This window comes from Myodes glareolus, chromosome 9 (assembly GCF_982192425.1).
Source record: "Myodes glareolus chromosome 9, mMyoGla1.1, whole genome shotgun sequence".
Taxonomy (NCBI): domain Eukaryota; kingdom Metazoa; phylum Chordata; class Mammalia; order Rodentia; family Cricetidae; genus Myodes; species Myodes glareolus.
In genome coordinates, this window is record NC_142034.1 from 93,883,427 (window position 1) to 93,905,809 (window position 22,383).

Here is a 22,383-nt window from a genome sequence, read left to right on the forward strand (position 1 = left end):
CCTGGCTGGAGCGTCTCAGGGCAGGGAAGCCCGAAGGCTGTGGGTTGTAGGTCCAGGTCTAGCTGGAGATGAGGCAGGGAGTGACGCAGGTTAGCTTCACAGATGGAAAGAGAGAGAGAAAGAGAAAGAGAAAGCCAGCATCAATATCTTGAGGGTGCCTGACCCTGTCTGGGGAGGAAAACAACCCCACAAACAAGCGTCACAACGACAGGGAGTGGCAGGGGAGGGGAGCTAGTGAATCTGGCCTTTCTTATCACAGGCAGGCCCCCGGGGAACCCACAGGCGCATTGTCTCCAATTAGCAGATCTCACAAACAGCAAATCTCCCAGGCAGTGGGGGAGAGGTACCCCCACACCTTGTGGCTTAAACCTCAGTTATCCGATGTCTCTGAGATCCCCATTCTAGAAGAGGGGGCCCAGCCAGAGCTGTTGGACTGCCCGGTGCCACTGATCGCCCCCTACCCTGCATGTCCACTATGATGACTTTGGGGCCTCTCTGACTTTCTGACTCTAAGTGGCCCAAGAGGCACACTGAAAGGTTATTGTCCTGTGTAGGGGCTAAAACAGGCTCAGATGCCGAGCAGCCTGAACACTATGGTCTAGCTGGTGTCTTCTGACCTCACAGGTCTTACCTGAGCAGGAATGTGGTCTCTGGTAGTGAAGCTGATATTCAGGGGTCAGGGAGGAGGCTGCTCCTGATGCGGCCACAGGATAGGGTAGATCAGTGTTCCAGATGCCAGCGAACCAGGTTCAGGTTCTGTCAATCCTTGCAGCTGAGCCCCTGGACACTGGGCTGATGTGGGTAGAGCTTCCACGGTTTCTGCTCATCTGCAAGCCTGGCCCAGTAGACAGCTCGGGACTACCCTGCCTAGTCAATCCACTCTGGCAGTGATACCTGCCAGGCAGGCCTATGGGGAGGAGACTAGACTGTGCCAGGTGATGCTTGTATCAACCCCTCGGGCCCTAGGCATAGCAAGCACCTGCTCTTCAGCCCCAGGAGAAACTCGGGCTGAGCTTGGGTTGAGCTCAGGGTTGGCAGGCACCCAGTACACACCCTCCCCTTGAGGCCCAGCCTTGCTCAGGGTGTGAAGGGGGGCAGCCTGAAGTCATGTGTGTTGGCGTCTCTGTGCACATAGGTTATCTCATTCTGCTCATTTTGTGCATCCACCGAGCTTCCACGTGCAAGCTGCCCCTACACAGGACATTAGGCACCCACAGACACGTGTGGTGGAGGGGCGATGGCCAATTCTATGGGCGCTAAAGCACAGTGCCATGCAGACATGGGGGCTGTGGGCAGAGTGAACGTGCAGAGAGGATAAACTGGACACCTAGCCTCTGGATCTAGTCAGGGCTTGAAAGCTCCTGCCGAAACCTCAGAGACACAACCATCAGCACCAGGGCCAAGATGATAGCTTCATCAGGCAAGTCTTGGAAGTGGCCAGGGAAGAGGACAGTCTGCAAAGGGGAGTTCCCAGCCTACTTGCTGGGAAAGCTGCCTCTGGGCTGAAGTGTAGGTCCTAACTGTTCCAGGCTGATCTCTGTCTCCTGGCACTGACCATGGGCCTGCCTGAAGCTCTGACTTTGGAAGGGGCTGGGGCGGGGGGCAGGAAAGATCCAGGGCCTTGAGGCCCTGAAGAGTGGTTCTGGAGCTACACAATCACTGTCTGCACTCAAAATACCAGGTGACCAGCAAGCTGGCTTTGTCGTCTCGTGTGGGGCTGGCAGCTGTGGTAACAGCAGACCATGGCCCCTCAGGAGTCCCAGAAGACCTGCCAGGCGGGACCTCCGATTGGCTGGAGCTCAGGTTGCATGGCTGGTTCAGGATGGGTCTCACAGGGTTCCCGGGCTTCCATCTGGACCAGTGAAGCCGACACAACAGTCTCCAGCAGCTACCTTTGGTGGTAGTGAGGGGGCACTGAGGCTCAGGAGTTGTAGCACGATTAATAAAAACCCAGAGACAGGTATTGGGGTTCAACCTGAAGGTCAGAAAAACAAAATAGCCAGCCACTGGCTCTTACCACTACCTCAGTCTGAAATAGCGATCCTGCCTCCAGGAATCTCAGAGTGAGAGTGACTGAGAGCTGTCTCCTCCTGTTTTATACTCCCCTCTACCGCTGGAGGAGAGAGACTTCCCACGTTCCAGCTTGGGCAGAGGCTATGGGCTTGGCCTCTTGGGTAGTCATAGGCCCAGGATCAACAGATACAATAGCATCATCGTGGATGGAGTCATATCCCATCCCTTGCTCCTGTTTATGGTTACCTGAATCCTCCCACAGCCTTGGATGAGTTCAAATCCTGCCTTTCCAGATGAGAAGATGGGGACCCAGAGAGGCTAAGTGAATAGGGCACCTAGTAAGAGCTATTGCCAGTGTGCCCTAGGCAAGGCCTGCAGCACCTTGCTCACACTTTGCTTGACTCTACCTGGAGTTTTGGCCAGGTTGACCTTGTATCAGGGGGCCCCTGGACCAGGAAGCCTTGTCTAATTGCTCTGTCCTCTGAACCTTGCTTGCCCTTTGAATCCTGCCCACCCATACCTGCAGGATGAGGGTAGATATGCAAAGGTGGATGCCCCATTGGGACTCTGGAACCTCAGCTGGAGGATAGCCCACCTGGGATGGGAGCAGGGGCTAGATCACATGGGTAGGTCCAATGGGTCCTGGGAGACCATAGGTTGGTTGGAATTTTTTAGGCAGACATAGTTGTAGAGTGTTTTCTGGAGCAGGGCCTTGACCAGGGTTTCTTCTCTGCCTTCCCTTTGACTTGTTCTGTCTGTCTGTCTGCCTGCCTGTCTGTTTGTCTGTCCAATTTCCCATGTATCTCACTCCTTGTTCCATGGCCTCAACTTTCTACCTTGTGCCAGGCCATTGTGAGTTCAGAGACCTCACCCATCCTGCACACTGGCCATTGGTGTCCTCCCATGATGGCAACTAATGGCTGGTGAACTGATGCTACCTAGAGCACTTGGCACTCAGCTGAAGTCTGGTAGAGCCTGTGACATTCTTTTGCTCCCACTGCTGGTTTGTCCTTTGGGAGGTGGGCTGGGTCATGGAGATTGCAGTGGAGCATTGTCCCTGTCTGGTGGCCCATCTGCAGCTCCTGTGTCCTGGAGGGTGCTCCCATGGTGTCGGTCACTGCTTTGCTTCCTGCTCCAGCAGGACCATGCCTGCCATGAGGGAGTTGCTTCTTCTTTATAATCTCTCTCTCTTTCTCTGTGTGTATGTATTTATGTGTGTAAGTGCATGTGTTTGTGTGTGTGTATGATATAGGCCCATATTTCTATATGGTGTGGCAGCCAGGCTCTAAAGCCATAGGCCACACCCGAGATGGTCATGGAACCTTCCAGACAGGCTGTTGCTAACCTAACAAAAGGTCAGGATGTTGTTCTGCTCCTTTCTTTGTAATTTGGAGGATGCCTGTTAGAGATGCTGATTCAAGCCTACGTGACAGCTTGCATACACGGCAGACAGGTAGATGTGGACATGACTAACAGCCATTCACCTGGTTACCTAGGAAACAGAATGCTAATGATTCTATCCCTCAGTTTATGTTTTGATATATAAGGCTGTTTGGAGAAAAAACACGAAAAATTCTTCAGGGTGTGAACTCAGGACTTCATGAGGGATCATGGAGAATCTCCCTCCCGATAAAACCTTGTGAGTTGTGTCTTTATTCCCGTGTCTCCACGCCGGTCCAGAGAGAGATATTTTATGTTGGGGTCTGGTCAAGAGAAATAATTTAGAGTCTGGGCTAGCACCGGACCCCGACAGTATGAAAGTGCGTATGTGAGTGCATGTGTTTGTATGTATTTGAATGTGAGTGTATGTGTGTTGGTGTGTGTACTACTATGTGTACTACGGTCCTGTAGCGCCTGTACTACATGTACTACGGTACTATGCCTTTAGCATACAGCCTGCACTACTAGCCAGGCAAGAAGCCTGGAGACTGAAATACACAACATACATACACACACACACCACACACACACACACACACACACACACACACACACACACACACAGATGGGTCATCCCTGAAACAAGAATGCCAACTTGAATCAAGAATGCCCACTTTATTGTGTTCCAGGGCATCTTATATAGGGTCTCCCTGACCAATGGCCACACCCTAACTCTCAGCTGCAAACCCACCAGAAACCATTCCCCTGTCTCGCACTCAGAGCAGCTACAAGCACAGGAAAACAAGTTGTTTTGCTCGGAGCAGCTGCAAGCTTAGAAAACAAGTTGTTTACAGGAAATTCAGGGTCTGGGGGTCTACAGTCCCCAACAGGGGTGTGTATGTGAATGTATGTGACTGCATGTGTTTGTCTGTGTATATATGTATGTAAGTGCGTGTGTGTGTGCACACGTGTGTGTGCAGATCAGAAGACAGCCTTGTCGGGGTTAGTCCTTGCCTTGCCTCATCCACCTTGCTTGAGATAGGTCCTTTACAGTCCACTCTTGTGTACATGGCAAGCTGGCCCATAAACTGAGTCCCCTGTCCCCACCTCCCATGTCACTGTAGGAAGTTGGACTGTGAGCCACCATGTCTGGCTTTATGTGAGTGCTGGGGACCAAAGCTCAGGTCTTCACATTTCTGCAACACGTAACCCACTGAGCTATCTCTCCAGTCTCTCTCTCTCTCAAAAAAACAAAAAAAACCAAAAAAAAAACAAAAAACAAAAAACAAAACAAAACAAAAAAACAGGGTCTCTTGGATAGGGCAAGAATGTCCTTGAACTTGGGATCTTCTTGCTTCCAATTCCTGAGTGCTGGGATTGCACGTGTGCACCACGCACCACAACGTGAAGGGTTTTTTTTTTCTTCAAAATTTATTCATTTATTATGCATACAATATCTGCCTACATGTGTGCCTGCAGGCCAGAGAGGGTACCAGACCTCATTACAGATGGTTGTGAGCCACCATATGGTTGCTGGGAATTGAACTCAAGAGCAGGCAATGCTCTTAACCACTGAGCCATCTCTCCAGACCCCCCCCCCTTTTTTTAAGGGTTTTTTGTGGTTTGTTTGCTTTCTTGAATGTACGGCTGGGATTGGAGCCCAGGGTCCATGAATGCTAAGCTGAACTGCATCCCCAGCCTTGTTTCCTCTTCAAAATGGGAAACTCGTTTTTGGTGGCTTATGGAAGCTGCTGGCCTGGACTCTCAGAGGCAAGGACTCTTTCCTGTATGAAGATTGCGCTGAGATCTCTGGCGTGTGCCTGTCAGCGCTGAACTTCTTGAGGGAAGCCTTTTAGGAGGTCTTGACGCATCCCTGCCTGACGTCTGGCAGGGAAGGACCCCTGAGAACTACAAAAGTATGAGGCTGGCTCAGCCCCACTCCCTACAGATCACAAGCTGCTGAACCCATCCATGCCTTAGGGTTCAAGTGCAGACACACTGGTGACAGGACTCAGCAGTGCCCCCGTGTGGTGATGACAGGCATGACAGTTGTTGAACTGAGGGCCGGGACTTTGGAGTTGGCTGCCGGGGAAGTGAACTTCCAATGCCTGAGTCTGCAGAGAGATCCCTTCAGTCCACTACTATGACTAGGCCTTGCTGAGTGAGGGACATCCTAAGGCTGAGGAAACAGGAAAAGACCTGTATTTTCCCCAGAAAGACAAAGAAGCATGTGAGTGGCCATTGAGGGCTCAGTGGGGGTGGGTATAGTTTCCCAATCGACTCCAAGCTCCCCTTTTGCAGACTGGAAAACTGAGGCACAGGAAGCAGAAAGCAACTGGCTTCAGTGGCTTCTGGTCTGGCCCATCATGGCAGCTGTAGACCATCCAGACTGCAGGGGCAGTCCAGGAGACATATAGCAATGGGGAAGGACTGAGCAGGAGCCAGGTGATCTCAGAGAGAACGTTGGCTTTGTGACATCCCTCCCATGAGCACTGGGACTCTGGACACTTAGGCTATAGGTCAACATGGGCAGTGACTCTTCTATGGACCCTGGTTGAAACTGTCGTGTATAATAATGCTTTTAACTGGCAAGGGCCTTCTGGGGACTGGGTATATGACCCAACTTCTGGTACTTACTAAGAACCCCCCCAAGCTACACGTTTCTCATTGCCTATGGGGTGAGGAAGGGCAGTATCTATGCCCTTAAGGTCTACAATGGGTCCTGCTAAGCAGTCAGGGGATAGAGATCTGAAAGATTCAGCAGGGGCCAAGGGTACCCCATATCAGATACACTCGTGGTCACTCTCAGGGTTGATCACCGAACATTTATTCTTAATCTAGACCCTAGCTGCAGCGAGTGGTGCTGTGGCCATGTTGTGGTGGATGGGTGAGGCCCCGAGGGCTCCCGGGAAAGGACCCAAAGGCCAACACTGACACGCTATGGCTGTGTAGAAGCCAGGCTGGTGGTGACAGGGCAGAAGCTCCGGTCAGGAGCCCATGGAGCAGAAGCAGCATCCATGCCAGGCTTGGAGAGATGGGCATGCATGGAGGACGCCTCTGTAGATGCCCCAACACACTCCCATGCATTGGGGCCAAATGCTGGATGCAGGCAGAGGAGATGAGGCCCTGGCAGAGATCAGCAAAGGCACATGACAGTGGCAGGCAACAGGAGGCAAGTTAGGGGCTGCACGTGACCGACTCCAGCTAGGCTAATGCCAGGATAGCCCTCCTCAGGCACCATCCTGGAGCGGTGGGGCTCAGGAGGATCCTGGCTTTGCCCCGAGTGGCTAAGAGCTTGGGCAAGCCTGGGGTAAAGCTTAGGAGGCAGGAAGCTGTTCCAGGAGGAAATTCCCTGGAAGAATGCTGAGAGAAAGACTTGCCTACTGGACATCTGTCCCACAGACCGAGCGCCCTGTCCTCTAGCAATCATGGCCTCCTAGCAGCTGAGTCTAGCAGCTCTCAATCCCCAACGCCCAGACCCCTCAGTCATCTGGCTCTAGTGTCCACTCTGACAGCCACTGCAGGCATGATGCTCGCTGTGCCTCAGTCTCAGGAGGGGGCCGACCTGGCCTGGGCAGGGGGGTGGAGGGGCTGCAGGGCCTCTGAACTCCATCCATAGGGTTGGGGTCAGGGTCAGTCTGTAGAGCTTGGATGAGCTGTTCAAGGGGCTGAACGCAGGTATGAGGACTCCAGCAGGCATCAAGGGAGGGCACGAATGGGTCAGGTGTACAGGCCTCCACGCGCTCAGCCTGCGTGGGGATGCGCAGGTAAAAGGCGTGCAGCATCATGCGGAAAGGTTGGTCCTCCTGGTCCTCAGCCTGTCCATAAGTTAGGTCACCCACGATAGGGTGGCCAAGGGCACTGCAGTGTACACGAAGCTGGTGTGTCCGGCCTGCGGGGTCAGGGGACGGGAGGTCAGGCTGGGATGAACCGTTCTTTGTCACATTCCCTACCCCTCTCTTACAGTATCCAGCAAGTTCTCTGGGGTGGCTTTAGAGTAGCGAGGTAGCCCCTTGCATTTTTGCTCTGCAGTGCTGGGGTTTGAATCCAGAGCCTTGCTCATGCTAGGTAAACATTCTACAGCTAGACTGTACCCCAACTCTTTTCTTTCTCCACCTAAATTTTTTTTAAAGTACATTTTAACTGTGTGTGTGTTTGTGTCTGCGTGTGGTTGCATGCTATGGCGTACAAATGAAGAAGACCACTTCTAAGACCCTCTTCTCTCCTTCCACCATGTTGGCCTGGGGACCAAACTCAGGTTTTCAGGCTTGGTGACAGGCACCTTTACCTGCTGAGCCATCTCACTGGCCCCCTTTTATCCTTGAGACCAAGTCTCATGTAGCCCAGGCTGGTCTTGAACTCTGTATGTAGCCAAGGATGGCCATGAACTTCTGATCTTTCTGCCTCTACCTATAGAGTGCCAGAATTATGTGCATATACCACACCTTGTTTACCCCATTTTTTTCCCCCTCAAGACAGGGTTTCTCTGTAGCTTTGGAGCCTGTCCTGAAACTAGCTCTTATAGACCAGGCTGGCCTTGAACTCACAGAGATCCACCTGCCTCCGCCTCCCCAGTGCTGGGATTAAAGGTGTGTGCCACCACCACCCAGCTCCCATCTTCTTTTTTAAAGAAAGACTCTCCTACCAGGCAGACCTGGTGGTGCATGCCTTTAATCCCAGCACTCTGGAGGCAGAAGCTGGTGGATTTTTGTGAGTTCAAGGCCACCCTGGTCTATGAGGTAAGTTCCAGGACAGCTAGGATGACACAGAGACACCCTATTTTGAAAAAAGGAAATAAAGAATAGCCTGTAGTAGCCTGTAGATCTGTGCCACCAAGAAGGGCAGGGCAGGGTGGGACAGCAGGGTGGAACAGCCCTCGGTACAGGATCCATCACATCCCTTGCTACCAATTAGATGTTGGGACTCAGGACAAGAGATTGGGCTGGGGGGCCATTGGTGGGGGCACAGTCACGGAGACACTTGGTCTAGCTAGTGAGCTCGGTTAAACTGTCAGGGTACATGCAGACGCCAGTAAGTATCCTGCTATTGGCTCTGCCCACACACCTGGTATAGACCCAGGCAGGCCACAAGATCCTTTCTTGTAAGACCAGATTCCTGCCCTCCCTCCCCCACCCTGGACACACCTGTGAGTGGCTTCAGCAGCACTTTGGACACAGGGTCGCCAGCATACAGTCCATGTTCCAGGACTAACAGCTCTGTGAGACTTGGCTTAGGGTTTTCACAACCTGGATGCAAAGGCAAATACGGTGGTCAGCTGGGCCAGCCCCAAGCTTGAGTCAACTCCAACCACACTCGTCCGGCTGTTGCCATCCACGCAGGGTTCAGGCTGGAGACATGCCATGCCCCCATCCCAACCATTGTACCGTGTGTGCCCTCGATGCACATGGTGTGGGTCCGCCCCTCTGTACTGTTCCTGCCAATGGCATAGCTGATTGTCACCTGGCTTTCCTGGATATGGCCCCGGACCTGCCAAGGAAGGACATCACACATAGCTCACAGGGCCAGAGGCCTGATGTGGAACTTGGCTTAGAGGGAACTGCTGGTGTAGGCTAGGAGCCTTGAGTCCCCATACTGCATTCTAAGAACTAGCTAGGACTTACCAGTGCCAGGTAGGCTTTGGTGACTCGCCGCTCCTTGAAGCATTTATAAGCGCTGCCCGCAGCTGCTTTATTTAGGGCCACGCAAAGCGCCCCACTGGTGGAGAAGTCCAGCTGGTGGCAGAACCTGGGAAGGGGCAGAGGGGCAGCAGTGGCTGGACCCTGCCGTGTTCTGGCTAGCACTTTTGTGGCAGTGTCCAGTGTCCCAGAAACCTTTGGAAGGATGCTGCAGTGGGGTTCTCCGTGTTGGCTGTGTACCTGAACCCATAGCAGGTGTCAGGGTCAGCCAGCTCTGGGAAGTGGTGCCGTAGCTGCTTCTGTAGGGTCAGGGTCTCCCGCCAGGTCTTGCTATCAATGCGCAGATCCCAGTGCTTGTTCACCACCAGGAAGTCGCTGCTCTGGTACGCGATGGACAGATTTTCTATGCTGCCAGGCTCCATGGTGGGGCTGCACGCAGGTAGGAGTGAAACTGGGGTAGGAGGGTGCCTGACCTGAACCTCAAGCACTGTGCACACTTACTGGAACCCTTTAAGCCTTCCATAAGGGGCCAAGTCAGGGGTGTCACCTCGGGAATCGGAGTCTGGCCAAGGTCAGGCGATTCTGGCTTGTCCTGGACTCAGGGTGAGGGAGCTCTCCCTGACCCAAATCTTAGCCTGGCTGTCCAATTCACCCCTACACACTAGGTTATGAACTTTCCCTGAGTAGGCAAGGAAGGGGACAGGGGCTGCTGCGCCCTGATTGGCCCTGGATCACCCAGGACTGTAGGCGATCCCTAACTTGCCTCCCACCAGCCTGTGACCACAGGCAGACCCATTAAAACTTACCTGAAAAAGGATCCAGGGGCAGAATGCCACTTCTCAGCCCTGCATCCAATCCGGCTTCCCTACAATGGGAACCAGGTCTTGGCCTGGCTGGCGCGCAGCCCCGCCCTTACCCAGCCCACTCCACCTACTGATGGATGGCCATACTGGCCAATGGCATTCCTGGCACGGAACTCCGCCCACTGAAGGATGGAGAGGCCCCTCCCGGACGGTCTGCGCACGCACCTTCTTAGCCCCACCTATTTCCCCGCCTCCCACACGGACGGATGGCTGAACAGACCAATAAAAAACATTATTGACCCTCCGCTTCAACCACTGAACTTCTTATTCCTCTCCCCCCCGCCCTTTGCATGCGAAGACCCGCCCTGCCCCGTTGGCCAATAGTGAGCGCCTCTGGGAACGCCAGCTGTTGATTGGCGGGTACTGGAGGCTCGCGGGGAGTGGCGCGCAGTGGCAGTGGCGCGGGAAGTTCTGAGGACGAGCTAGCTGTGTGAGCTGAGGCCATGGAAGACTACGAGGAACATCTGTACGGTGTGGAGGATGACTTCCACAACCAGTTCGCAGCTGAGCTCGAAGTGCTGGCGGAGCTGGAAGGTGGGTGCTGGTCTTGGGTCTCTGCCAGGTCACGACTGCATCCTGCTGCAATCGTGGAGAGCTGCGTGGATGGGATAGGCAGTGGCTGGGAGTTCACTTCTTGCAGTATGCGGCTCCTTTGAACCTCTGTCTCAATAGGGACACAGGACCTGGCGCCCTCTGGGAACCTCCAGACTCCAGCGAGCCACCGCCCATTGACGTTTGAAGAGGCCATCGCTGGTGGGGACACTGCCCCGCGTCCCTGCCCTGTAAGGGCTCCAGGAAATGACTGCCACAATACGAGAAAGAATGTTCGTAGGGACCAGCCTGGGCCTTCCAGTATGTCCAGTTGGGTACAGGGCACTCGGAGTCGGGGGATGCTGAGAACCGCTTTCTCTTCTCTGCCGCCTTTTCCTGCCTCTGTCTCTGCAGGCCCCATGAGCAAACGGCCCAGGCTGGAGGTGGTGAAGAGGCTGAACTTTGAGCCAGATATGGAGGAGCTACTGTACCCCGATTCCCCTCCAGGGGACATCACCCCACCACCGAGTCCTGAGGTCTTCCCTGAGATGTTGGATGTTGGGTGTGTTGTTTGAGGGCATGTAATTTCTACCTCGGATGAGGCTGTGGGAGTGGAAGCCTATGGGAGGACAGAGGGGTGAGTGTGGGTCCCCGCACCCCATTGAGGGTGACTAGAGATGCTTGTCCCTCCTAGGCCCTCAGATACTAGTGCTGACACATGCACCGTACAGGCTTTGCCAAGTCCCCGCAACCCTGTCCTGAGACGTCCCCCTGTCTTAGAGGATTACATCAATGTGACATCCACAGGTGGAGAGCGGGCCTTTTTGGTGCTTCGGGCTGACCTCACAGGCACTGGGGTGCAGGTGTGTGACCACAGCATGGGCTAGCCATGGCATTGATTCTTTTATGTTGCCAATGGGCTTTCAGCAGGTTCCGAAATGCTAGTTTTCACCTGTCTGAATTGTTAGAAATAGGCACACCTAGGTAGTCCAATGTTGGGAACAGCAGTGCTAATTTGGGGGTATGTAGTTTTAGAGTGCCACCTTGTACCCCAGCTGTTAGCTTTCTGTTCTTCTTTTCCCCTCCCCCCACCCTACAGCTGACCTCTCTTGGATCTGTCCCCTCTGAGTGAGGCGTCATCTCTCTGATGAGGCATGGTTTTGCATTTTTTTTTCCTCTGTCAACCTTTGTGGGGAAGGGCATTATGGGTGCCACCATGACCTGGGAGGGTGACAGAGATGACAGATCTGTCTCGCCCAGGACCCTCTTCTGGATGTCCAGTGGCGAGGCCGTGGCCAGCTGGACCTGCTGGGTGTCCCCTTCGCTTCCCTGAAGGAGCAAGTAAACAGCAAAGTGAGTTCTGCGGAGTGTGGGGAGGGGTGTGTGCTGAGTCCGGGTGCTGGCTGGACTTGTCCTGACCCCAGCCTGTCCTGTTTGTACAGCGACGGCAGCAATTGCTGGAGGAGGCCCAACGGCTCTCAGACACTCTGCATAGGTGACTCGCGTGCTCCCCACTCCAGGAACCCCTGTTTATTCTTGACTGACCTTCTGGCACGTATGGTGGACATGGTCACTGTGACCCCTGTGTAGTGAATAAGGACTTGATTTTCTGCAGCCTCGGGTCTGAAAGGGAGGAGGCTCTACTTGAGGGGACCCCTGAGGAGGAGCCAGCCCCCGGCCAGGACACGACTCAGCACTGCCTCTGGGTGGATGAGTTCGCACCCCAGCACTACACGGAGCTGCTCAGTGATGATGTGAGCTCTTGTTTTTACCTGAGTGTGACTAGCCTGCCTTCTCAGCATGAAGGAAGGGCCACGTCCAGGTGATACTGTGTTGCTGGGCCATTGGGTGCTAAGGATGATGTGGGGACTTTGAGTGGTAAGTGGGGAAACCGAGTCAACACAAACAACACAGTCGACTGTGACCTGCTGTGGGCTTTGTTAGAGGTCTAGGTATCCTAGCTCCATGGCTCTCAACCTTCCTAATGCTGTGACCCTTTAATACAGTCCCTCATGTTGTGGTGACCCCAACCGTAAAATTATTTTTGCTGTTACTTCATAACTATAACTTTGCTACTTTATGATTCATAATGTAAATATCTGTGTTTTCCAATGGTCTTGGGTGACTCCTATGAAAGGGTTGTTTGACCCCCCCCCCCAAAGGGATCATGACCCACAGGTTGAGAACTGCTGTCCTAACCTGTCCTTTTGCTCACCCTCAGCAATTGGTGCTGGCTTGTCCTGTGGTGAGGATGAGGTCCCAGAGGTGGCCAGGTCTTAGAGATGGAGGCCTTAGTGAGCCTGGGCCTTGCTTCTGAGCCTCAGTGTCCCTGTCTGTTGAAAATGTGGACTTGGCTGGGCCCAACCCTTAGACTTCCTTCCTAACAGTTCACCAACCGCTGCCTCCTCAAGTGGCTGAAGCTATGGGACCTTGTGGTGTTCGGCCATGAGAGACCTTCCCGGAAGGCCCGGCCCAGTATAGAGCCAACCCGGGCTGGGAAGGAGGCCGCAGTCCCCGGCAAGTGGAAAAGCCATGAGCAGGTGCTGGAAGAGATGCTAGAAGCTGAGCTAGACCCGAGCCGGAGGCCCCGGCAGAAGGTGAGCCCTACCTGGACCTGTGTGAACATAGCCGAGCTTGGTGCCCTCTGGTGGGGAGGGGTAGCCAGTGCTATTGCAGTAGTGTTTTTTTTGGGGGGGGGGGTCCATGAGGCATCTTTAACTCTTCTAGAGTCTGTGGGTAATGATAACATCAGGATTGGCATCAAGTGCCAATATTGTGAATTTGAAATTGAATTCATTCTCCTAAGGGTTTAGATAAAGTCAGCCTCACCAATAGGACAACGGACAGTGGGGAAGGGGCCTGGAGGGTCTGCTGTTCCTGTCAAGTCCCCGCATAACTAGCTTCCTCAGGGTTTTCTCTGACTCTGAGCACCTTGGGCATGCTCTTTGATGGCTGGCTGGAGTGTGGGAGCAGTGATCAGCCTTGTTTCTAGTCCCTGGCTACTGGCCCCGGGGCTCCTGGGAGGCCCAGGGATCAGAAGTCTGTCCTTTAATTTGACTGTAGGTGGCACTGCTGTGTGGCCCTCCAGGCCTAGGGAAAACCACACTGGCGCATGTGGTCGCACGGCATGCGGGGTATTGCGTGGTTGAGATGAATGCGAGGTGAGTGGAGGAGAAGACCCATGTGTGGGGCTTCTGTAAGGCTGAGCCTGTGGTGCAGCTCGGAAACCCTGACTGGTGGGTAGAGCTAGGGTCTTGGATGTGTAAGCTGGGGTTGGGATATGTCCTTCAGCGCTTATTCAAGTTGGTGGTAGTTACATCCAGTGGGAGCCTCATAACATCCTGCTGGGATGCTGGCTGCTCCCTGTAACTCTCGTCTTGGCCTTGCCGTTCCAGTGATGACCGTAGTCCTGAGGCCTTCCGTACCCGCATTGAAGCAGCTACGCAAATGGAGTCAGTGCTGGGTGCGGGTGGGAGGCCCAACTGTCTGGTTATTGATGAAATTGACGGGGCCCCCACGGTAGGCCTCCCTGATACTTAGGTGGGCGGGTGGGAGGGCAGGCTGGGTACACTGAGGCTTTGACTCACTGACTTCTTCTGTGCCTTCCCAAAGGCTGCCATCAATGTTCTCTTGAGCATCTTGAATCGCAAGGGTCCCCAGGAGGCAGAGCAAGGAGGTCCAGCTGTACCTGCAGGGGGCCGGCGGCGCAGGGCCGAGGGGGGACTCCTAACGAGGCCCATCATCTGCATCTGCAATGACCAGTGAGTGCAGTGTGGGACTGGGCCTGCCTGGGCACAAGGGTCCCTGGCTTAGCCCCTGGGCCTATCCCTGGGGTGGCAACTGCAGGTCCTGTCCTATACAGGTTTGTACCTTCCCTACGGCAGCTGAAACAGCAGGCTTTCCTGCTCCACGTTCCGCCAACTCTGCCCTCCAGGCTGGTGCAGCGGCTCCAGGAGGTCAGTGGGACAGGGAGGAAGACAGCTTCCGGTGCGAGATGCATGCTCTCTCCTGAGCTCCCTTTCCATGTTCCTTCCCTCTGAGCACCCTATTCTCACCTCGGCTGTGGCATTGGGCTGTCAGGTTGTGATCCAGGCCTACTGGAGGAACTGCCCTGCACTCCCTGGCTGCCCCAGCACAGGACTGTTTTCCTGTGTCCAGGGAATCAGGCTGTGGCCACAGGGTTGGCTCTGTGCTAGGCTGGGCATGGGTCCTCTCAGCAATGGTGGACACTCTAATGCTCACCCCACCTCTAGATCTCCCTGCAACATGGCATGCGATCTGACCCAGGCGCCCTAGCTGCCCTCTGCGAGAAGACTGACAACGACATCCGTGCCTGTATCAACACCCTGCAGGTGGGGACGTGGCTTGGGTGCGGCCGGGTGGCGTGAGATGGCCGCTGCTTACTCCACCTTTTGTCCAGTTTCTGTATGGGCGGGGCCGGCGGGAGCTGAGCGTGAGGGACGTCCAGACCACCCACGTCGGCCTGAAGGACCAGCGCAAAGGGCTGTTCTCTGTGTGGCAAGAGGTCTTCCAGTTGCCCAGGGCTCAAAAGTAGGTAGTCTAAGAGGTACGAGTGGGCCAGCCTTGTTCTGGATGCTCTTGGTGTCTAGAGCCAAGATGCTACCTGGTACTGCCAGGGCTCTAGGACAACTGTTTGCTCTCAATTGTGTCCTGTGGGTAGCGACCTGACTTGGGTTGGGAGCCCAAGAGGAGTTGCCTCCTAAATCTGTGGCCCAGAGGGTGACCTTCCTTGACCTTCCTTTAGTCAGTCAGAGCAGTCTTTTGCTCCTAGATGGCTCTGTTTAGAGATTCTTGTTCCTTCAGAGTGATTTATGGCAGGCCAGCCAAAACTTCACTCTGAACACACAGGATATGGCAAGGATAGCTGGTGACATCTTTGCTCTCAGCTGGGCTTGGTCCCAGTCTCAGCACCCTCTACTTGCAGGCGACTCATGGGCCAGGACCTGATCCTACCCACCCATGCTCTCCTGCTCGGTGATGGGGACAAGGGCTCCCTGACCCTGGCCTCCCAGCGCTTCTACCATATCCTCCGTGTGACCACCTCTGCAGGCGAGCATGAGAAGGTTGTCCAGGTACCGATGCTCACCCCAGCTCTTACGATCCTGGTACTAACAGAGATGTCCTGGGTCTGTTCCAAAGTAAAGGTTGTGGGTGGATGAGTGGCAGGAATCCAAGGGATTGGTAGGATCAAGGACAGGGGTCACAAGGAAGTACTCTCAGACCCAGGAGGGGAACTGAAGGAATACATTTGGAGGTGACAGAAGGCAGAGAGCTTAGGTATCCAAGGATGAGTTTTGAACCAGTGATTGGGAACCATTTAGAGATCTCTGCAAGGTACATATTGGGGTCTGGGGCTTAGAGACATTAAATTCTAGGTGGAGGGTGCACATGGGGTGGCAAGCAGGTAGGGAGATGTTTGGGCTTAAGCAGATGATATAGTCTCCATTACTTCCCCAGAAGCTTGGCTTAAGCTGCTTTCAACTCTAAGCAGCTTTGGATTAGTAGTTGGGAATCCACCGACAATCTAGAAATCTGCAGTTTGGAGGGGTTATGTGATGTGGCCAGTGGGAACTGGATTCAAACGGGCCCAGCTGGAGCTGCTGTGCCCTCGATTCTGAGGATATAGCTTTCTGCCATGTCAGGGAGGGGCTGTGGACTGGACCAAGTGGGTGGGCTGTTCTCTCCCCTTGTCTCAGGGTCTTCTTTAGACAAGCAGATCCTTCCCTGGATAGACGGCTAATCCTACACCTTGGACTTCACAGAGCAGGAGCTAGAGAGAGGATCCTGAGGCTGATGCTCGTCGCTGTGGGAGATGAGGGGGCCAGAGGCTCTGGGCCTGCCCGCTCCTGCAGAGGTTCATGGCCTCTCACTCCTCTTAGGGCCTGTTTGACAACTTTCTACGCCTTCGGCTTCGGGACTCCAGCCTAGGCACCGTGTGCTGTGCCCTTGACTGGCTGGCCTTCGATGACCTGCTGGAGCAGGCTGCCCACCACGGCCAGAGCTTCCAGCTGCTGCGCTACCTGCCCTTCCTGCCCGCGGCCTTCCACGTGCTCTTTGCCTCCAGCCACGTGCCACGCATCACTTTCCCCAGCAGCCAGCAGGAGGTGTGTGTGTGTGACCTGCTTTCAGAACTAGGGTCTGACCCCGGGAGTTTCTGCTCACCTGGCCCGAGCTCACTTCTGTCCTAGGCCCAGACCCGGATGAGCCAGACAAAGAACCAGATCCAGACACTGGTGTCAGGGATGGCACCGGTCACCCGTAGCAGGGCCACACCTCAGGCCCTGGTTCTAGATACCCTCTGCCTGCTCCTGGATGTCCTCGCACCCAAGCTGCGCCCTGTGAGTGTCAGATTTGGAGGAAAGGGCGGAGTCCGTGGCTGATGTGGCTCCTAGCATTGCTCAGTTGCCCAATCTCTGCCCGCTTGACCCTAGGTGAGCACACAGCTATACAGTGCCCGTGAGAAGCAGCAGTTGGCCAGCCTTGTGGGTACCATGCTTGCCTACAGCCTTACCTACCATCAGGAGCGCACACCTGATGGGCAGTACATCTACAGGCTGGAACCGTGAGTGCCCCGGTGCCTAGGGCAGGGGGAACACAACCCGTGGGGACCTGCAATGTGGACGCCAAAGCCAGTGTGGTCTTGGTGAGGTGTCTAAGTGGTTGTTGGTTGCAGTTGAGGTTTGGCACAGATGTGGCTGGCACTGTGCCCCACCCCAAGTCATTCCCATGGACACAGTTCTGAGATCCAAATTTCGATGTAGGGGTCATGTGACCTCTGTCCACCCAAAGGTGGAGAGTCCTCTGTATCTTTGTGTCTGCCGCCCCTCAGGGCTCCAGAGCGTAGAGTGACTGAGGCACAGCAGCAGCAACCCGGGCCTCCTGCAGTTCCAGTGAAGCCCCCAGTGTCCCTGCCTTCCTTACTTCCTCCCTGCAGCACTGGGCATGTTCTGTGTCACCCCACTTGTAGCTGGGGGGACTGAGGCTCAAAGTAATCAGTCCCCAACTGCCAGGGGTTAGGATGTAGTAGAGTCAGAACTAAGGTGTAGGGTACCTTAGCTCTTGAACTTGGTTTGTGAGGTTGGTGCAACAGGCAGACCCTGGCCCTACTGACTCTGCACCCTGAGCTCTTGAACTTGGTTTGTGGGGTTGGTGCAACAGGGAGACCCTGGCCTTACTGACTCTGCACTCGAGCTCTTGAACTTGGTTTGTGGGGTTGGTGTAATAGGTGGATCCTGGCACTGCTGACTGGTACCTCCGTATCTTGTCTCACCTACCTGGTCAGGAATGTAGAGGAGGTCTGCCGCTTCCCTGAGCTGCCTGCCCGCAAGCCCCTCACCTACCAGGCTAAGCAGCTTATTGCCCGGGAGATTGAAATGGAGAAGATGCGGAGGGCAGAGGCTTTGGCCTGTGCTAGAGGTGGCCCCCAGGTAAGCTCGCCTCCTGGTGCTGGGACAGCGCGTACTATCAGTGGTTTGGCCTTGACCAGCCGGCTCTCGTCACCCTGTCACCCTTCCCTTCAGGCAAACCAGGGTCTGCAGACGGACAGTGGGGATAAAGGGATGAGGCAGCCTGCCCCACGTAACCACGAGCAGCGGCTGGAACACATCATGAAGAAAACCGTCATGCAGGAGCAGGTGTGGGGAGTAGGGCTGGGCCAAAGTGATGGAGGGTAGGGCTTACTCCAGGTCCCAAGGACCTACCTGTTGCTCCCAGAAAGTGGTCGGTGGGTTAGGAAAGGAACTCACAGTTGCAAGCCTTGCTCTAAGGCATTGAAGTCTCCTCTCCGATGGGAAAGGCCTGGGTGTGCCCAATTGCCCACCTACCAATCTGGTGGCCTCTCTTCTCTACTAGCCTGAGAGGGACTTCTTTGGACGTGTGGTCATCAGGAGAGTGACAGTCCCAAGCAGAGGTGTGTTTGGGTCACAGGAGGAAGGGGGGTGGTGACATTGGCCGGGGTCTGCTGAGGTGCAACCCTTTGGTCCCTGCAGAGGCTGAGGCCCCAGAGAAGGACACAGACGAGTGGCGCATGGGTGTGGCAGTGGGCAGGAGTGAGGTGTGGTTCCGGTTCAACGAGGGTGTCTCCAATGCTGTGCGGCGCAGCCTATACATCAAGGACCTGCTGTAGCCCCTACTGCCCCCGGACATCAGGTCACTCTGACTCCCACAGGGAATGTACAAAAGCAAAGACACCTGGAGAAGTCTATTTATAAAGTCACGCCTTACAGAGTGTGGTTCAGGCTCATAGGATGGTACACTTGGCCTTCTCTACCCAAGGGTTGTTCTTCATCAGGTCAGGGTTCAGGAAGGGGTCCTTGGGGATCCCATCCTCGATCCACTTGAGAAGCCTGTGAGCGGGGAGTTTCAGTGAATGTCGGTCATTCCCATGGCACCTGCCCACTGGGTGTGAGGCTCTGCTTAACACAAGGGGCAGTGGCAGGGCAGGCAAATGACACACAGCACGGGGCACTCACTCGGGGATCGTCTTGGAGGACATCTCCCTCTTGAAGGCCAGTTGGTACTTGAGGCTCTCCACCTCCTTCTTCATCTGGGGCACATCCCACTCCTCCATAGCGTCGGGGGCGTCGGAGGTAGCCAGCCTGAGGCTGGTGGACGAGAGAAGCAAGGGAGCTGCTGGGTCTGCAGCCGCAGCCCCAGGACACAGATTCCACCTGCTCCCGGGGACTACTGCCCATTGGGCAGTACCACCCACTGCCCTTCCTGAGGTCTGCAGCAATGATCAGTGCCACAGGGACATAGTAACGAGGCCCCCGGGCCTCCTCTACCCAGTGGGACTGATTAGCTGTAGAGCAAACTTTCCGTTCTTGGCAGAGCAATGAGCCTGACAAGGCCCAGCCCTGGATTTGTAGGACAGCCTCATCCCTGCCCAGGGAGGCTGCAAGATGGACTCTGAGTATCCAGAGCAGCTGTCACCCCCGTCCTCGTTCTGGTCCCACTTCTAACTCAGACCCTGAGTGGGGTGTAAGAGTGGGCTGAGGGCTGGGTGCTGCCCGACCCTCCTGGGTGCCTGTTTTGCATGGGTAAAGAGGCCAAGTTAATCGCGGGGCTGGGAGGATTTGGCTGCAATTTGCATGTAGGGTGGGGTATGTGCAGAAGGTCCGGGGATACAGGCCCTTGAGCAAGCCCAGGACTTGGGAGGTGGGCAGCCTCCTGAGACCACTGTTTTCAGACACAGTCGGCAGTCACCCAGTCACCGACCTGACTGGGGAGGACCGTCAGTTTGGGCACAATAATGGGCCTCCCTTTACCCCTCCCTGTCTCGGTGCACTCCTGGAGACCAAGTCCCTGGTTCTCCCTACAATCACAGCTTTCTCGACCTTGAGAGGGGTCTGGCACCGCGTGCCGGGCATTTCCGGGCAAAGCCTCTATCCCGGGATACTGCAGCTGATCTGGCCTTGGCTCGGAGAGTCTAGCACCCGGCGATGGTGCTGCCTCTAGAGTTGCCCATAGGGGTCTTGGGAGGGCTCGCAAGGGATGGGTGAGAGGTTGGATGGGCTAGTATCTCCGACTGTATGCGGCCGTTTGCGGAGTACCTTTCCCAGAGACCCCAAGTTACAGTGCCCCACCCTGCCAGGTTCTCCCGCGCCACACACGCCGACAGCCACGTGGGCGGAGGACCAGCTGCGGGTCCTTCACAAATGGGAGCACCTGGGCTGGGGGCATGACCCACCACTGGCCCTACCTGCGCTGCTGCCGCCGCCGGAGCCCGGCCGCCGGTGCACCCCGAGACGCCCCCGGCCAGGCGCACGGCGGCGCACACGGGCACTGCGGGCGGCGCGCACGGCGCAGGACAGACGCGCCCCCCGCCGCGCAGCAATCGCTCCTGCGCCGCTGGACTCGATCTGTCGGCCGCCCAGCCCCTGAGGCCCGGAGGCAGTTGCTCTAGTCCCAGGAGTTGGTATTATCTTAGGGGAACCCACCTGGTCAAATCCTAGAGCTCTGGGGTCTGTTTTCCCCCGAATGTGAGGGTTCTGTTCATTGGACTTACTTTTGAAGGAGACAGCAAATGCAGAGATGTCAAGGGCCGAGGGATGTGTGGAGTGAGGCTGGGCTGTCCTAGCCAGGGGAGCCCAGGCAGGCGCCCCGCCCACTCTTGCCACCTGGGGCCTTGGCACCGCCTTCATCGGGCTGGGCTGACCCCCAGAGCTCCCTCAGCTGCTCCTACTGCCTCTGCAGGACTCTCCTGGGGTGGGACATAAAGCAGTGGAGCTAGTCCAGTCTTTCCTGGGTCAGATAGTTCTGTGCTGGCTGTCCATTTGGCTGGGTTCTTGGACTATCCTGTGATGCTGGGACTAGGGCCCTAAAGAGCAAAAATATGCCCCTCCCAACGAGGCTTCTTTAGTGAGGGGCCTCCTATGCTACCAGCTAGCTGGGAAGAGTGGAGAGGGGGCAGAACACTTCTCCTCCGTGGTCTTTGCAGCCCACTGGGTGCAGGTGACCTTCAGTGTTGTCTACTCAGTCTAGGAACCGTCCTGCAGAATCCCAGGACGTGAGCCTCTTCTGGCAGGGCCTCAGGCCTCCGTAGCGTGGCTACCTTCTTGGTACCTTCTCCCATTCCCAGGCAATAACCTCAAAACCCTTTAATCTGCTCAGAACTGGACGCAAGTGACCGTCCACACTTGAGACCGCCCATGCCATAACCAGCTATGGTTCTGCAGAGCCTGATGCTCTGATGCTTTGGGAGGTGGGTCGGCCAGTTTCTTAGCTGATGCCTTTGGGACCCCTGGGGGGAAGAGTACACTTCCTTAGCTACAGGACTTTGGGCTCTGTGCCCATCAGCCAGCTCCCTAATCCTCAGAGACTGTAATGGGGCGGCAGTGGGCTAGCCCTGCCTTCAACTTCCCAGGGCAGCTCCTCCCTTTCCAGCTCACTTCCCAGTGTCTCTCTTGTCCCTAGTTAAACTTCACAAGCTCTTGGGGGAGCTCTACCCTGGGGCCCTTCACATGACGAATGCTGCAGGTTGCATCCTGGACAGGGGCCCCCAGGCAGCAACAACAGCCCCTGGGGGAGGGGCAGACCAGGCTGGAGCTCTGGAAAGGCGGACCTGTCTGGGAGGTAGGGCTAGGATTTTGTCAAGTACTCTGGGTCCTCTGTGGACTGAAGGTCTGTTGAATGGCTGTTCTGCCCTTACCTGGACAAGAAGATAGGTCAGGGTTAAAGGAGCTGAAACAGTCAGGAGCCCCCACTGCCTAGGAGATGGCCTGGAACCCTGCAGGTATGATCAAAGGAGAGACAAGGTCCCTGTTCCTTGGACTCCCAGGACCATCGGTCATGCAGTATGCTTTCCTGGCATGATCAGTGAAATGGGGGTAACTGTGCTTCCCTCATCCTGATGTGCATTAGGAGGCATCTCTGGAACTGGGGCACGCTAGGGAGCAGAGATTTCTTATCATGGATTTGGGGGCTGGGGAGCTTGAGGCTAATGGTGCCAGGCTTCAGGGCAGATGGTGGCTCTTCCTGGTAGGGTGGAGGGCAGTGATCGCCCCTGGGGCCTGTGTGTATCCTCCCTCCCCAGACCTTTTGTGTGCCCCGTAACTGGGTGAGCACCCTAACATTTAGGCTACTGTGGGTGTTTCCTTGTGGTATTAGAGAGTCTGGGAGAGCCACCAGAGAGCACAGTGGCAATGGGGAGACGGGGACTAACTTAGCCACTCCAGAGGCTGCAGGACAAGGTGACCTCCAGAAGGCTCCAGGGTGCTTATATTCACTGGGATGAAGTAATGTTTCTGACTGGGATCCAGTGGGATCATCTGAACCCTCAGGTGAGTCCCAGGTCTTGGGGGACTTCCTGTTGCTGAGGACAGTAGGCAGTGTGCCCAACCTGCTTTAGTGTCTCCTAACCCGGTCCTAAGGCTCTGGACGCTGGCTTTATGCAATTTATTGGACACAAGGAAGTTAGCTAGGGGATGATCAAGGTCAGA

The 22,383-nt window shown here is 55.4% G+C and overlaps 3 protein-coding genes across 5 annotated transcripts; 1 reads left to right on the forward strand and 2 right to left on the reverse strand.

Moving 5' to 3' along the window:
- Positions 1–6,198: 6,198 nt before the first annotated feature.
- Rpusd1 (RNA pseudouridine synthase domain containing 1) lies at positions 6,199–9,952 on the reverse strand. Its single transcript, XM_048436127.3, has 6 exons — positions 9,836–9,952; positions 9,270–9,458; positions 9,015–9,138; positions 8,778–8,880; positions 8,538–8,639; positions 6,199–7,285 (listed from the first exon to the last, which is right to left on the reverse strand). Exons 2-6 carry the CDS (start codon positions 9,449–9,451, stop codon positions 6,876–6,878), a joined length of 921 nt encoding a protein of 306 aa, XP_048292084.1. The 5' UTR covers positions 9,452–9,458; positions 9,836–9,952; the 3' UTR covers positions 6,199–6,875.
- Positions 9,953–10,258: 306 nt separating this feature from the next.
- Positions 10,259–18,686, forward strand: Chtf18 (chromosome transmission fidelity factor 18). The gene is made up of 22 exons (XM_048436128.3): positions 10,259–10,426; positions 10,565–10,744; positions 10,838–10,985; positions 11,118–11,286; positions 11,684–11,776; positions 11,866–11,918; positions 12,039–12,177; positions 12,811–13,020; positions 13,487–13,584; positions 13,819–13,942; positions 14,036–14,184; positions 14,286–14,379; positions 14,677–14,775; positions 14,844–14,974; positions 15,369–15,516; positions 16,324–16,548; positions 16,633–16,782; positions 16,876–17,006; positions 17,727–17,871; positions 17,965–18,078; positions 18,296–18,353; positions 18,433–18,686. The coding sequence occupies exons 1-22, from the start codon at positions 10,336–10,338 to the stop codon at positions 18,567–18,569; spliced, it is 2,886 nt and encodes a 961-aa protein (XP_048292085.2). The 5' UTR covers positions 10,259–10,335; the 3' UTR covers positions 18,570–18,686.
- Positions 18,630–20,599, reverse strand: Gng13 (G protein subunit gamma 13). Of its 3 annotated transcripts, none has more exons than XM_048436130.3 (3): positions 20,451–20,599; positions 18,916–19,047; positions 18,630–18,789 (listed from the first exon to the last, which is right to left on the reverse strand). In XM_048436130.3, the coding sequence occupies exons 2-3, from the start codon at positions 19,011–19,013 to the stop codon at positions 18,684–18,686; spliced, it is 204 nt and encodes a 67-aa protein (XP_048292087.1). In that variant the 5' UTR covers positions 19,014–19,047; positions 20,451–20,599; the 3' UTR covers positions 18,630–18,683. The 3 variants fall into 3 exon arrangements, with proteins under 3 accessions (XP_048292087.1, XP_085550916.1, XP_048292086.1); XM_085694790.2 differs by having other exon boundaries at positions 20,383–20,493; XM_048436129.3 differs by lacking the exon at positions 20,451–20,599 and adding an exon at positions 20,145–20,207.
- Positions 20,600–22,383: the final 1,784 nt, after the last annotated feature.